Source organism: Euprymna scolopes, chromosome 22 (assembly GCF_053919585.1).
Source record: "Euprymna scolopes isolate OS-2025 chromosome 22, ASM5391958v1, whole genome shotgun sequence".
Taxonomy (NCBI): Eukaryota; Metazoa; Mollusca; class Cephalopoda; order Sepiida; family Sepiolidae; genus Euprymna; species Euprymna scolopes.
In genome coordinates this window covers 82,362,119-82,379,245 of record NC_136503.1, presented here as the reverse complement: position 1 = coordinate 82,379,245, position 17,127 = coordinate 82,362,119, and the positions used below count along the sequence as shown (strand labels likewise).

The 17,127-nt window shown below is 35.5% G+C and overlaps 1 protein-coding gene across 1 annotated transcript in view; it reads left to right on the top strand.

The window, feature by feature from the left end:
* The window catches only part of LOC145243515 (NADP-dependent oxidoreductase domain-containing protein 1-like), a 28,579-nt gene extending 18,652 nt beyond the window's left edge, over positions 1-9,927 (top strand). Inside the window, exons 4-5 of the mRNA XM_080106482.1 lie at positions 3,222-3,405; positions 9,728-9,927. Coding sequence (XP_079962608.1) covers positions 3,222-3,405; positions 9,728-9,908 — 365 coding nt within the window. The 3' untranslated portion in view covers positions 9,909-9,927. The remainder of the gene's footprint in view (positions 1-3,221; positions 3,406-9,727) is intronic.
* Positions 9,928-17,127: the final 7,200 nt, after the last annotated feature.

The window sequence follows — 17,127 nt, the reverse complement described above, 5'->3', positions numbered from 1 at the left end:
GCAGGAGGAGGGTACCTTTGCTGATCTTACCCCACCTCTTGATTTTGATAGCCTCCCTTAATTTCCTCAAAAGTGAAGCATAATAGGCTCCTGTAATTGTGGTACTCTTTGCCAAGAAATCTGTCATCACTACTCCGTCCTGGTCTCAGAAGACTGTGAGCATGACCTTGCCAGCGGAGGGCTGCACCCTTGCCTTCTTTGGAGGTGGTGAGTCCAAGTGCTTCCACTGTATTGACTGGGCTTTGGTCTCTGGATCATAGTGATGGACCCAGGTTTCATCCTGTGTAATCAATCTTTTGAAAAACTTTGACTCATCTTCTTGGCACATCTCCAAATTCATCCTCGAGCACTCGACGCGTTCTCGCTTCTGGAATGGTGTGAGCAATCTATGAATCAATCTGGCAGACACCTTATGCATATGCAAATGGTCATGAATGATAGTTTCCACAGACCCTGTACTAATCTTGACATCTTGGGCTATTTGGCGAATAGTAATGCGCCGATCTTCCAAAATGACAGCGTCAAATTGACGGACAGATGCCTCATCAACGGAAGAAGAGGGGGGGGGCGACCAGGTCTGGGAGCTGTTTCCACAGACTTCTGGCCATGTTTGAATTCACGATGCCAGAGTTTTACAAGGTCATATGATGGGACATTATCACCATGTTTCTTTCATTTCATCAAAAGTCTCTTGTAGTGTGCATCCTTTCAAATACAAAAACCGGATCACTGCTCGACATTCCACAGACTCCATTTCACACCTGACTCAGTTCAAACACCTGTAAAACAGAAACCACAATTAGTTCAGAGCTGTAATTTGCCACATAACTCGTAGAGATATAAATCATTGCACATGCAAAATTTCAGCTAGATCAGACAACTGGAAATGGGTCAGGGGCATTACTTATTGCACACCCCTTGTATATATATATATATATATATATATATATATATATATATATATATATATATATATATAGTAAGTTATGAAAATATATATAGCAATTAAGCTACATAGAATATTCCGCATTCCATTCTCGTGAGAATTCATCAGGCTTAAAATTCAAATCGTCTTGCTTAGACATTGAAACCGTCCATCTGGTTTACAGCTTCCAGTTTGCAAAATTCTGCGCATGCGTAAGTAAATAAAAACAAAGCCATGAAAGGTTTTTTCTTTTAATCAATAATTTTTTGGTATTTAAAATATGCAAATAAAAACGAAACTTTAAGTCCCTTTTGCTTTTTTTTACATCGGCATTTTATGAATTTTATTTTTATTTTTCATTGCAAGGTGGAATCGTTTTCAAACAAAACCAAAACAAATGTTTACGATTTAAAGTCTTTTAAATATTCTGTAATCAACATTTTAAAGACGTTAAAACTACTCAGATAAGTTTGACCAGTCGTTGAAACCGTGTTAATAAAAATAAACTACTTAACTATCAACACATTATAACATCTAACTTTTTTTATAAATAGAACAATAATCGTACAATAAGTAACTGTTACCAAAGGCAATAAAAGTGACATTGGTTGGTTGAGAAAAAATTGGTTGGTTGAGAAAAAAAAAACAAAGAAATTAAAACCATTTAACCGATAAATCCTATTTCTCACTGCAACTGTAAACAAATGCAATAACAGTTACTTTTTTTTATGTATTTGCTTTAGTTTTTTACGATTTAAACTATGTTAAAGTCTTTTTTTATTGCGTTTGATTCCGTAATTGGCAGTTTAAAGATGTTCAAATTACTTGCAAATACTTATTATTATTTTGAAGATTATGCAAACAATAGAATTTTTACCTTGTTAAAAACGGGCAAAAGTTATAACTGTTGACTCATGCCATACTGGCTTTTGTTAAGAGTCACATTTCTTTGTTTACAAAGCCATTTGGCAGAGTTGACATCAGACAAATTTTAAAGTATGGATGACCAACACTATAATGTCGCTTTTTTTTTTTTTTTAAGCAAATATAAAAATAGAAGTTTTGGTAAAGTTTTACTTGGTTTCCATCTTAACATTTTCCTTTAAAATTACAACTTTTATAGGTTTTGATATGCTGAAAACGAATATTGCATTTAAATTTTTCGAAAAAAAAGTAGTTTTCCAGATATTAAGTAATGTAATTCTTTATGATAAAAATGGTGGCCATTGTTGTACACACAAGTGCACATATTTTTTGGCATAATTAATATGCTCACTATTCCATTGCTAACTATAACATATACTGACCCAACGGGACACAGATATATATATATATATATATATATATATATATATATATATATATATATATATATATATATATATATAAAAAATAAAATGAAAAAGAAAAACTGTAAAATAAACAACATCTACACATCCAAAATCTCACTTCCCACTCAATGACCCTGAGCTGACCCCAGCAAAACCAAGGGTAAAGTACATTTAAGTGAGAAGAAATTTAAAGACACATCCCGTTTCCACTTCTTGGGAAAAACATTTATTCTCAATATGTCTGTTCCAAATCATCTTGTTCCACAAAATTTTTGAAGAGGACGTAAAAAAAAAAACGAAACACATTAAACTTATTTCAATAATTGGAAAAATGAAAATATCAAATAATAAAACAAGCATATAAAAACATAATTGTTGGTGACCCCATTTATTTAAATATACATTTTTTCTCTCGTTGGAATCTCTGTACATCTTTTACACACACACACACACACACACACACACATAATTAATTAGTATAATAATTTAAATACCTACAGATACCAGTGTTTCATTCTTTCAGGAATCATCAGTGCGGGGTGACATGATTACTGCGGGTCGGGAGATTCAAATCCAACAATGAAATCATCTCTGACTCCATTAGCAAGGAACAAACTGTCTCGGCCAACCTTAACCATGAGAAATATTGTTGACATTTAGACATTTATTTTTAAATGTCTTAACATCTGTCAGAATAATCTAATGATTATAATGATCTGTGCATGCAAGCTTAAGTGACCAACTTTATTTCAGCTGTAAAGTGCTCAATATTAAGAACTGAGTTCTTAAAGGGGCTGATACACACACACACACACACACACACACACACATATATATAATAAAAGGAGAAAACAAGTCTGATGGGATGAGTTAAAAATGGGAAAAGATGTGTGTGTGCGTGCTGTTAGATGATGTATGGAAATGAAACCTATATTTATTGCTTTAAACAAACATTTACATTTCAGATAATGTTATCCAAATTGATGGAAGATTCCCAGAAACAATGATCTATGCAATTTTGAATCTGTGTCGAACCCTCAGCACGATGCCACTGCATGACTCCATGAATTTAGCACAACAAATTATTTTCGGAGAAGATGTGGAAGATACCCTCACTGACAAAGACGTCTTTTCCAAACTGGAGGACAAGTAAAGAGTGATTTCTTTGTATTGTGAGAGGTGTTCAATAAGTAATACCCCTGACCCACTTTCAATAGTTTGATCTAGCTGAAATTTTGTATGTGCAATGATTTATATCTCTATGGGTTATGTGGCAAATTACAGCCCTGAACTAATTGTGATTTCTGATTTGCAGGTGTTTCAACTGAGTCAGGTGTGGAATGGAGCTTGTTGAGTGTCGTGCAGTGATTTGGCTTTTGTATTTGAAAGGACGCACACAACAGGTGACTTTTGGTCAAATGAAAGAAACGTATGGTAATGATGCCCCATTATATGAACCTATAAAACGCTGGCATCATGAATTCAAACCTGGCCAGAAATCTGTGGAAACAGCTCTCAGACTTGATCGCTTCCCCCTTTCTGCCATTGATGAAGCATCTGTCAGTCATGTGGAGACTACCATAAGAGCGACATGTCACTATTTGCCAAATAACCCAAGATGCCAAGATTAGTACAAGGTCTGTGAAAACTATCATTCATTGCTATTTACATATGCAAGTATAAGGTGTTTGTCATATGGATTCTCGGGTTGCTAACTCCTTTTTACAAATGAGAATGTTTTAAGTACTCAAGGATTAATTTGAATATGTACTAAGAAAATGAGTAAAATTTTTTCAAAAGACTGATTACACAGGATGAAACCCGAGTTCAACACTATGATCTAGGGATCAAAGCCCAGTCAATGCAGTGAAAACACTTGGACTCATCACCTCTAAACAAGGCAAGGATGCAGTCCTCAACTGGCAAAGTCATGCTCACAATCTTCTGGTACCAGAACGAAGTAATAATAACAGATTTCCTGGCAAAGGATACCACATTTACAGGAGCCTTTCACTTTTTCACTTTTGAGAAAATTAAGAAAAACTATCAAAATCAAGAGGCGGGGAAAGATCAACAGAGTTATCCTCATCCTGCAAGACAACACATTAAGAATATACGGCATAATCACCTTGACACATCGGTTCCCATCAGATCATCGAAGTTAAGCAACATTGAGCCTAGTCATTACTAAAATGGGTGACCAATTTGTGAAGTCCAGGTGCTGAATGTAGGAGGACATCGACTTCTCCCTGCAAGAATTGCAAAAACCTAACGTCGTCATCTCCCCTAACGGGGATATACATGCGATTGGGGACCGCTTGTGAATTTCATACTCTTATGGAACTTCCTCCGGTTAAACCCAAATAGAGTTAGTGATGTTTCACACATTCACACATCCTGCAAGACAATGCTCCAGTCCACAAGCTTACAGTTCTTGGAAATAAGCTACAGGAATAGGAAGATTATATTGCAGCATCAATGCAGCAAATTTGGGAAAACCCGTGAACAAACGAGTCAAACTAGCTGGAACAAAGAAAGCAGAGAATAGATCAGGAAATTCTATCTGTGATGAATAAATAACTTTTGTTGACAATTTGATTAGCAATGAAAAATTAAAGGTTGGTAAATATTGAGAAGTTAAAGAGTCCAAGGAACCAATCAATGCAGTGAAAGCATTTGGACTTACCACTTCCAAAGAAGGTAAGGGTGCATCCCTCTGCTAGCGAGATGGTGCTCATGGGCTTCTGAGGCCAGAATGGAATAGTGATGATAGATTTTCTGGCAAAGGATACCACAATTACAGGAGCTTATCATGCTTCACTTTTAATAAAATTTAGAGAAAATATCAAAATGAAGAAGAAAGATCAGCAAATGTATCATCCTATAAGACAATGCTTCAGTCCACAATGCGCATGTTGCCAGATCAAAAGCACGGGCCTGTGGTTGTGGAATCCTTCCCCATCCCCCCTACTCTTCTGATTTTGCATCCTTTGACTTTCACCTCTTCCCAGTCATGATGTTTTTTGGAAAGGAAAGTATTTCTCAATTGGTGGGAGGACTAACTTGAAGTGTTCTGCTACCATGAGAAATGGGTCAGGGTATTACTTATTGAACGTCCTTTGTATATCTTTTTTTTTTCTCTAAACACAGCTTAACAACACAATAAAGGTTTTATTTTTTTGGAGGGGGACACCACTTGATACTGATCAAAATTTTGTTGCTAAATCTTTGTAATGACTAGGGCTATGGCAACACCATATTCTTTTCATTTTTGGAGTAGAGAATCAGAAAGTAGAAGTTTGTTTGTTGTTTTTCATGGTAATATTTTCAAATGTTGGAAAAGTGCATTGGGCATGCTGCGGTATTCACGCTGGGGGGGGGTCTTTATAGAAGTGTTGATTGAGTTTGAATAAATTAACATGTGTATTAACTACTTTTGAAGCCAAAACAACACATTATTTAAAATATTTATTTTTGTTTGAAATTTATATTTATTTTTGTTTGAAATTTATATTTATTTTTGTTTGAAATTTATATTTATTTTTGTTTGAAATTTATAAATATGTTTTGAAGTCAAACTTCATCCTCAGTATTTCTTTTTTTTTTTTTCCCCCATGTTGTCTTCAAAATATATTTATAAATTTCAAACAAAAAAATAAATATCCGTTACATTTTCGAAATAATGCATTGTTTTGGCTTCAAACGTAAATAATATGTATTTTATTTTATAGTTAAACACATTTAATCAACCTAAAACCACATTACTCTATATAAAAGCATATAAGATATCAACAGATATACACTTAAGAGTCAAAACAATGAAAAGAATATGCTGTTGTCATAGCCCTAGTAATGACACACCTTACCTTCGTTTGTAGATACACTATTACTTTGCCCCCCCCCCTCATTTAATAAATGAGATCGTCTGATCAAGAAGATGCAAAAAAGAAATTGCTAAGTAGTTGGTGTTACTAACTGCCAAAAGTTTACATTTTATCCATTTTAAAATTGATTGTTTTAAAATCGAATTAGAAGGCATAAATTAAATTCTGTCATCATCAACTTAAAAGTGACATTCGTTTTATTTATTTAAAGAACTCTGCTCTATTGTTATTTTCATGGCAGATGCTCGACTGAGCTTCAATCTATGCTCTGCCTCAGGTAAAATATTCATAACATTTGTCTAGCTGTAACTACTGCAAACAATTTCCCCTACTGTGCCTAAAACTAAATTAAAATTCCATGAGAAAAGTTTCTTTCCTAGAACTACCTGTCTGTGGAAAACAATACCATGAGACTGTTTCTCAGCTGACTACAACATGGTTACTTCAAGTTCAATGTAAACAAGTTTTTGTTCAGCTGTTTTTCTTAAATAATCAAAATCTCACAAATTTCCACCGCTATTGATCATCACGGTGGTGTCTCACCGATCACCTGATACTCTTTAATCAATATCCTTGTGGCCTTTGGGCCTTGATAAGTGGTCACTCTTCTTGTAAAAAAAAGAGCCAACAATTATTTTTTATAGTAAGAAAAATATTTATTTTTAGAAAAATTACAATAAATATATTAATTAAAAGGTTAAAACGTTTGTTTTATTTATTAAAAGAAAGTATTTTCATTGTGAAAAGAAAGAGTCGGAAAGCAGCCATAGAATTTTCTGCTGGTTGTGTCGACAAGAAAAGCAGTGAAATTGAAGGTAGGTACATAAATAGTTTGTGTGCAAAAGTATAAGATGATGGAGATGGAGAAAATATATTTGGATATTGAGGTCGTTTAATCTGGTGCTAACGGATATGACTGTCCGAAAATATCAGCTTCCTGACTTACATGCACCAAACATTTATCTTATTGATTGTTTTTTCTTTTCCCTTTGCAAAACTCAGTCATGTTCTGCAAAGTTAAAAAGAAAAACAATTTTCCTCTGCAAAACAACCAAGCTAAACACTGTAAATAAATATTTGAAAATATTTTATATATTTGAATATTTATTCATGGTGTTTACTTGAAGCATAAGACCTATTTTGAAACAAAACTTTTTTCCAAACTTACTGGATTGGGCATTAAAGTACCCCAAAATGGTTGATATACCATAAAACAAAACAACCAAACCAAACACTATAAATAAATATTTGAAGATATAAACAACTTGAAGCATGACGTTTCTGAATTTTTGAGATGAAGATTGGTTATTTATATTATTTGGATTCATCGAACTATTGTTCTCATCTTGAGAGATGTAACCTCCAACTTTCTTCAGGTGTATTTTGTCGAACTTGAGAATTTGGACGGAATTTCGAGTGGAACACTTTATTTACTTCACGGGGGTGGCACACTCTTGTTCCATCAGTTATGACTGGACAGAGGTCCTAAGTAATTCACAATTGTAGTTTTTGGTCACCCACACTGAGCAAGGGCCCTTAATGCAATGGTTAGAGTACTTGGAAAAATCAATTATAATATTGATATTCTCCTGAAGGTTGAAGGTTCAATCCTCAGTATAGGCGACCAAAAAAAAAACAGTTGCGAATTACTTAGGACCTCTATCCAATCATAGCTGACAGAACAAGAACATTCTACTCCCGTGAAGTAGATAAAGGGTTCTATTCAAAATTCTGTCCAAATTCCCGAGTTCAACAGAAGCATTCTCGAGTTTGATAAGATACACCTGAAGAAGGTCGGAGGTTACATCAACCGAAATGTTGTGAAAATCACACTCAAGATGAGAACAGTAGTCCAATGAATTCAAATAATACGAATAACCTGAAGCATAAAACCTTTTATCCAAAATTACAGATTCACCATTAAATAACACTTAAAGGGTTAAGATGCCATTCCTGATCTACATTAATGATCTTCCAAATCATATCCTGACATCATTTGTAGACATTTATGCTGACGACACTACCATTTATGGTACCACATCTAAGACAGTAAACGACCAAGTTCTCTCCAATTCTCTCTCCTCTGATCTTGAGCACGTAGTACAATGGGGAAAGAAGTGGCTGGTTACTTTTAATGCATCTAAAACCAAGCTTCTCTCTTTACATCATCAACATTCTAATCCACATTTGTCATCAATTGAAATGAATGGCTCTCGTCTTCAGGAGGCCTCAAGTTTTGACAAGTTCTTGGCTTGACCATTACTCCTGATCTTAAATGGAACACGTATATCAAATCTGTTGCCAAGGCCGCTGGAAAAATGGTGGGATCTTTCTATCGATCCAGTAGATATCTCACTGCTGATGCTATTCTCTACCTATATAAGAGCCAGGTACGTCCAAGGATGGAATACTGTTGCCACATCTGGGCAGGAGCTGCTAGAAAGGACTTGTCCTGCCTTGATAGAGTTCAAAATAGATTTCGTAGCCTCGTAGGAGATGTCCTTTTCTCCTCCTTGCAACCTCTATCTCACAGAAGAGATGTTGCGAGTTTGTCTCTGATGTATCGTTATTTTCATGGAAAGTGTTCAACTGAGCTTCAATCTATGGTCCCCCCTCACCAAACTTTCACAAGAAACACTCGTCTAGCTGTAAACACTATCAATAATTTCCCCCACTCTTTATCTGTGCCTAAACCTAAACGTAGATTCCATGAACAAAGCTTCTTTCTTAGAACTGCACGCCTGTGGAATTGTCTTCCGTTTTCCTGCTTTCCGGCTGACTACAATATGGTTGTGTTCAAGTCTAAAGTAAATAAGTTCTTGATGAGCCGTTCCATATAAGTTATTAAATTTACCAAATTTTCATTACTAATGATTACTATATTGACCAATTTCTACTGTACACTCTTTAACCCTTATCCTTGAGTGGCCTCTGGGCCTTGATAATGTGGTGATGCCTTTGTAAAAAAAAAAAAAAAAAAAAAAAAAAAACAACCGAATCAAACACTATGAATCAAAATTTGAAAATATAAAAAACATGAAACCTTTTTCTCCAAAATTAATGGATTCGACATTATATAATCTGAAAAGGGTTGATATGCCATAAAACAACCAAACAACGTCATTTATCATTATATATATATATACATATACCACCAAACAACGTCATTATCATTATATATATATATATATATATATATATATATATATATATATATATAGAGAGAGAGAGAGAGAGAGAGAGAGAGAGAGAGAGATAAATAAAAAGGAACAAACCGAGTTATGTGTTCATCAATGTTTTGTCTTGATTTCGAGACTTCCTCTAGATTAATGAGATTAAGAAAACAAAATATCAGTACAAATATAACAAACCTGCTCTACTTCTGTATTGAGCACTCTTGTATACTGGGACAATTATTATTTTTGGTAACCAGAGTGACCCCTTTTAGGGGAGCTGGTTTTTACCTCACATTAAAAACGGCCTTGTGCCTAATTTGCTCAGTGGGGGAGCAAATAAATACCATCATTTGATGTTATTCTCACCATTCTTTTCATGTTAAGAATAGAATTCTTTGCTTTCCTTTTCAGATCACCAATTGATTTATGCAAGAAAAATCATCAAGAATCACCTCTTATGAAGAAACTCAAATCCAGTGAAGAATTAAGAAATGGATTTGAAAAGAAATTCAAAGAAATTTGTTTAAAGTTTCAAAATCAAGAAGAAATAAAACAGTGGGACTGGATTTGTGAAAAGTTAAAAAGTAAATAAATCTTTTAAAAAACTCTTATTTCCTTTCCTGATCTTTTTATTTCTTTGTTACTTGGCTTTGCAATTACTTAACTGTTGGAAACTAACTATTATTTACTGCTTTCCTCATGAAGGCTGGATTTGATATAGGTTAAATTTAGCTATCAAAAACAAGCATTCTGGATTAGCACACATACACACACAAAATGTTACAGTCTAAAAGAACTTCTCCTCCAACAAAGTACAGAATAGATACTATGAGGTGCCTTCCATAAGTTTCCAGACATTTTTTGTACAGGCATTTAAAATTGTTGTAGATTCTTGAAAATTCAGTATGATATTGCTATACATCTTATGAGATGACTGATCAATTTTTATGATTTCAGGTTCAAATGAACAGCAACAGCAAGAATTGGAATACGTCCTACTAAAGCCTGATTATAACCTCTGGTAAATTTTAAAATGTGCAATCTGGATGTGAGGACACTTTAGAAGATCGATATGCAATAAAATTCTGTTTTAAACTTGGAGAAAATGCCACAGAAAAGTATAGAATACTTCAGAATGCTTTTGGACCATCTTGCATGAATTGAGCCTTAGTTTTTAAGTAGCATAAGAGATTCAAGGAAGGCAAGCAATCTCTGATGCATGATGAGAGGTGTGGAAGAAGTAAGGAAGTCAGAACACCAGAGTCGATTAGCCAAATAAAGAATTTTATGGATAAGGACCATTGTGTGTCTATAGAGACAGTAAGTGCACAATTTGATGTCAGTGTGGGAACTGTACAGAGTGGAACGATAAAATTGCTGCCCTAAAGGAAACAACACTACAGTTTTATTTCAAAACTTTTATTAAAAAAAATCAATTCTGGTAACAATTATGTAGTACTGCTGGCATCTATTCAATGTAGCCGCCTTCAGCTTCAATCATTGCCTCGATACAGGTCTAGAACTGGGAGTATGCCTTTTCCACAGGTGCCATCAGATGGTGGCGATCAGGCTAGCTTTGGTATTGTGGGAGGTCATGTTGGTGATGTTCTCAATGTATGACCAAATGAAGTAGTCCAACAGGTTCAGGTTGGGAGAGGAAGGAGGCCAGTGAGAGAAGGGTACAAAGTCATAGAATTCCTGAAACTAAGCCTGCGTCTCTTTGGACTTGTGAGCTAGCGCCAAGTCCTGCTGCCACACCCAGGGTCTGCCAGCAGCCACCTGATTGCACCAGGGGATCATTACACTTTTCAGCTCATCCAGGTACACTTTGGTGTTGACTTTCAAGCTGACTTTGATGTGAGATGGCATAATGTGGCCATCACTTAAAACTACACTAAAGACCATAATCATGTTCAGAAAATTTGTTTTCATCACCCCTGACATGTCCCTGTTATTTTGTGGCAATCCAGTGATGCATTTTGAGGGTGCTGGAAATGGTCCTGTTGTCATAACTTGGATCAGTAGAGAGCATGAGTTGTACAGTGGCGCATCTCTGATCTCACTCGTTGAACATTGTATCACTTTCAGACATAATAGAAGGCTCCTATTGCTCTTTGGATTTGTACACAACTGGCCAACTAGTGGATGGTCTGCAACAAAAATAAGAAAACCAGTTTATATCAAACAGAAATGGAATTATGTCCTCTTTTCTAAGGCAACAATTTTATCGTTCAACCTTGTATACACAATTATTCGCAAGGAACTAAAGATACAGAAGATTTGCGTGAAGTTTGTCCCAAAGATGCTCCATTCTTGTTACAGACTATTTGACCAAAATGAGTATGAAGACAGTTCCTCACCCTCCTTATTGTTCAGACCTTGCTCCCTGTGACTTTTGGTTATTCCTTAAGTTCAAGGAAAACCTTATAGGCTGTCGTTATTAGACAATTGAGGGGATGAAAGAGACTGTCAGGAAGGTCATTGACACGCTCACACAGAAGGACTTCCATGAGGCCTTCTAGAAGTTGTTGGAACGGTACAAGGGCATTTCAGCCGGAGCAGATTACTTCGAAAGGGGCTAGAGTTTCATGTGTGTACTATCAATAAAATTGCCCAAATGAAAAAGTCTGGAAACTTATTTAAGGCACCTTGTATACCTTGATCCTAGACCAACATTTAAATAAAATGACAATCATTGGACGTCATTGTCTCCATTTTTACAGATAAAGAGTTGGATGATCTCACCCCTATTTCAGGTTTTATTCACTATCTCAGTTTTGTTTATTAAAAATGTTATTTCTAGGATATTTGGCAAATATCATTATAATTATATTAAAGAAATTAATAAAATCACACACAGAACACTGTACTGCATCACTCAATGTCCCGGGCCTATATAATAAAAAGACGAGATTTAAGCAAAAGTCTAATTTATAGAGATTAACAGACTCCTTTTAAAAGTGATACACTGGTTTCAAGACATCTCAAATAATTTGATGCCGTTTTTGAGGGATTCTTTGTATTTGATCTTGAAAAGCACCTCGGTTATCGACATCTCTTCTTATTGACGATAACTCCAAAAATACAGAATTAAAAATTTTGACAGTTTGTGTTTGAGTTTATAATCGTTTTGGAAAGTTTCACTTGCTGCTGACTATTCAGCTGATGGGTTTCTGGAATATTATGTTGAATCTCTGTTCTATATATTTTCAGATTAAAAAAATCTCTGTTGTGTTGTACAGTTTCAATTATGAGTCGTTCATAATTGATTATTAATCCTGCCATTGTGAAAAATGATTATTAACTATGAAGACACTGTATTTTGTTTTACTTTTTTTTAAATAAGAAACTGAAAAAGAAAAGACCAATTTTTAGCACGGACTATGCTGAGCGACTTATAAATAATTTTGTTTTATTTGCAAGGCTTTTGTTTGTCGGTATTTTGCTACTTAGATTCAGATAAATACTGAACACTGAAATATGTAAATTTCAAGTCGAAAGGCTTGATATATAAAATAAAAAGGTTCTTTGATATGACAGGGGCGTGTTTGAAATGAATGTTTCTGTTTAAAGCATTAATTGAAACACGATACTTAACTTTTGCATTTTAAACTTTAATTCAAACCATTATATTGACAAAAGAATTTATAAAGATTCCCTGGTAATATTTTTTTTTTACTTGGGAATCACCATTTATCAAGGCCCAGAGGCCACTTGAGGATAAGAGTTAATGAATGTAAAGTGGTAGTGTAGTAATCGTTAATGGTGTAAATTGAGTAGAATTTGATTATTTATGGGGACGGCTTAAAAACTTGTTTACATTGGATTTGAAGGCTACCATGTTGTATTCAACCAGGAAGCAGGCCAGCAGAACAGTGTTCTACAAGTAGGCAGTTCCAAGAAAAAAAACTTTGTTCATGGAATCTATGTTTTGATTTAGACACAGATAGAGAGTGTGGGAAATCGTATATAGTGGTTGTAACTAGTTGAGTGTATTTTGTGAAAGTTTGGCAAGGGGGGACAATAGACTGGAATGAAAATAACGATAGAGCAGAGACAGGCTTACAATGTCTCTTCTGTGGGAAAAAGGCTGAAGGAAAGAGAAAAGGGCATCACCCTAGATTTTGAAGCCGACTTTGAACTCTATCAAGGTTGGATAGGGCATGCTGAACAGCTCCTGCCCATATGTGGAAACAGTACTTTATTTAGGGCATACCTTGCTCTTATACAGACAGAGAGTTTTATCAGCAGTGAGATACCTACTGGAACGGTAGAGCGATCCAACCATTTTTCCAGCGATCTTGGCAACAGATTTAATTTATGTGTTCCATTTCAGATCTGGAGTGAAGGTCAGTCCCAGAAGCTTGTCAAGAGATGGAGCTTCCCCAAGACGAGAGCCAGTTATTTCAATTGGGGCATGATGGGGATCAGAGCAATTATGATGATAGGAGAGAAGCTTGGTTATCGATCCATTAAAATTAACTAGCCACCTTTTTCCACATTGCACCACATTCTCAAGATCAGTAGAGAGTGAATCAAAAAGATCTTGATCATTGCTGGTCTTTGAGGTGTTGCCATAGATTGTGGAATCATCTGCATAAATGATCTAAGAATGTAACTTAGGAGATCATTGATGAAGAGTGTTAGGCTGAGGATGAAACCTTGAGTAATATCAGCATTAATACTATGAGTTTCTGATTTCTGCCCATCAACAACTATTTTCAGTTCAGAAAGAAAGGATTTAAAATTGAAAGGACATTTCCAGCTATTCCATAATTGGCAATCTTGTAAAGTAGACCTTTATGCCATACTGTATCGATTGCTCTAGAAACAGAGCCCCTGTCAAGAGATTCGCTGATCCTGTGTGATATAACAGTTAGTACATCAGCTGTAGATCTTGCAGAATGGAAACCATATTGCATGTCACTGAGCAAGTTATTTTTGCTGAGGTAGTTGACTACTTCCTGGTCTGTCACAGATTCCAGCAACTTACTCATGATGCACAGGAGACTGATTGGTCTGGACCTAGAGGGAGATGACCGATCTCTGGAATTTTTAAATATGGGGCAGACTGATGAAGTTTTCCAGAGTGTTGGGAAGCATTTCTCCTTAAGGCAACGTTTAAATAGCTTTAGTATATATATATATATATATATATATATATATATATATATATATATATATATATATATATATATATATATATATATATATATATATAATTTGAGGTTGTTATTTTCCAAAGGTAGGGTAACCAGTGAAATATAACGAGGCTCATACAAGAGTGCTCAATACAGAAGTAGAGCAGGTTTGTTATATTTGTACTGATATTTTGTTTTCTTAATCTCTGTTATATTCCTAAATACTTAGGAAATAAAGACAAACGTGAGTTACACCGAGTGGTATGTGTAATGGGGTTTATTTATAATACAGAAACGTAAGGCTGCTCGCCTAAGGTAAATAGAAGTACATAGTAACAAGTATGGGGAAGAAAGTCTGATAATCAACACGTAAGACTATCCGTCTTACTGCGACTGCTTGTCTGCCGCTGTCTGCCAAACAGTCCAATATATATATACAGTTTGTAACCGGTGTATAGCCAGTTATGTTCCTTCACAACACCTCCCCCTGAAGCTGAAATCTTCCTGATTTTAGCTTAAATACCTCTTCCTTTTAGGGTCAGGGCTTAATCTCCTGGTAACTTTTCTCTTTCTTGCGCTTTTCCTTCTGGTCAGCGTTACCCGGGGTAAAGGTTTCTGTCCAGCCCGTATGGTCGGTTCAGGCGAAATATTCATTGTTTGCGGTACACACGCTGGTTTTGGTATATCAAAAATATCGCACAATGTTTCCATTGGTGTCTCTTCCACATTTGGAGACAGTCTGGGACGTATTTGATTTCTGTGTCTTTTGCAGACAAAACTTAATCCTTGGATGGTATAGACCATGCTCCCAATCCTTTTTTTGATAATACCTTCAACCCACTGATTTCGTCCATTTTGAAAATTTTTGAAATATACATTTTCACCTGGGGAGAAGCACTTGGTATTAAGGTTTTCTTTTTTGAAAACTTTCTTTTTCTCTGGTAGCAGCCTATCGAAGACAGATCTTATCTTTCTTGCAAACATTAGCTCAGCCGGGGAAGAATTGACATTATTATTAGGATTTGGTGTCACCCTGTAAATTGCTAAAAATGTTTGAATACATTGTTCGTCTGTGTCCGTAGTAAGATTTTTCTTAAGTGCCCTTTTAAACGTATCTACAAATTTTTCGGCCAACCCATTCGATCGTGGATGGTACACAGGTGTTGTCATATGTAGAATATTTAGTGAGTCACAGAATTCTTTGAATTCATGAGCAGTAAATGCTGTTCCATTATCGCTCACTAAGGTTTTTGGCACTCCAAAACGGCTAAAAATTTCATTAAGCGCACTCACAGTGTTTTTTGCTGTTGGATGTCTAAACTTAAATATTTCTGGCCATTTTGAAAAAGAATCTACAATAATCAAGTAAAAATAACCATTTATAGGTCCCGCATAATCAATATGCAGACGTGACCAGGGTAGGTCCGTCTTTGGCCATGGCGTCGTTTTTACTGGAGGATCTCGAGCTGCTAATTGACATCCTCTGCATGTCTTGACACATTTTTCAACTTCCTTGTCCATACCAGGCCAGTACACATATCCTCTCATAAGGGATTTCATTCTCGAAATGCCCGGATGACCTGTATGAAATTCCTTCAGAATTTTCCTCTGTAACGTTAGTGGAATTACGATCCTCTCACCATACATGAGCACATCTTCACAGATGGAAAAAGGCGTTGTTTGATCTACCTTTTTATTTTTTTTTATCCATCCCAATTGATTTTTCATTTTCTTAATGAAAATGTCATTTACTGCCTCTTTTTTTATTTTTTCGAAAGTTACCGGAAGTTCACGTATCATATTACACATTGAACTTGTACATTCACTTTCGTCTTTAAGCGCAGCAATTACCGTTTCTTCGAAACTTTCGCTTCTTTTAGGGATCAACCGTGATAATGCATCTGCGTGTCCTAACTTTTTTGAGGATACATGTTCCATCTTAAACTGATAGTTTAAGAGGGTTACAGCCCATCGCTGTAATCGATTCGCAGTATGTGTGGGAATGCCTTTCTTTGATCCAAATATGGTAAGTAGGGGTTTATGGTCGGTTTGCAAAATAAAAGATCGTCCATGGAGAAATCGATTGTACTTTGTAATTCCAAATATTATCGACAGCGCCTCTTTTTCAATTTGGCTGTAATTTTTCTCCGCTGCAACCAACGTTCTTGAAGCATGGGCGATAGCTTTTGTCCTACCATCCTCATACTTGTGAAGTAATACAGCGCCAACACCGTAATCACTGGCGTCCGTTGCTAGTATTAGTTCCTTTTCTGGATTGAAATGTGCCAATGCTAAGTCTGACAGTAGACATCTTTTGATATTTTGGAAAGCAGATTCACATTCCTTATTCCAGTTCCATTTAACACCCTTTTTCAGTAACTCGTTAAGAGGAGCTCTTAAATTATGTATGTTAGGGATGTAAATTGCATAGTATTGAACTAATCCCAAAAACGATTTTAATTTTGTCACTGAATCTGGAGCAGGCATCTTTTCAATTGCTTCAGTCCTTTGTGGATCCGGTCTTCGACCCTCTTTGTCGATTATTTGACCTAGATATTTAATTTTTTTCATAAAAAAATCGCATTTTTCTGGGCTCAATTTAAAACCAAATTCCTGTATTCTTTTGAATACTTCTTTTACATGCTTCTTATGATCTTGCAAATTTTCACT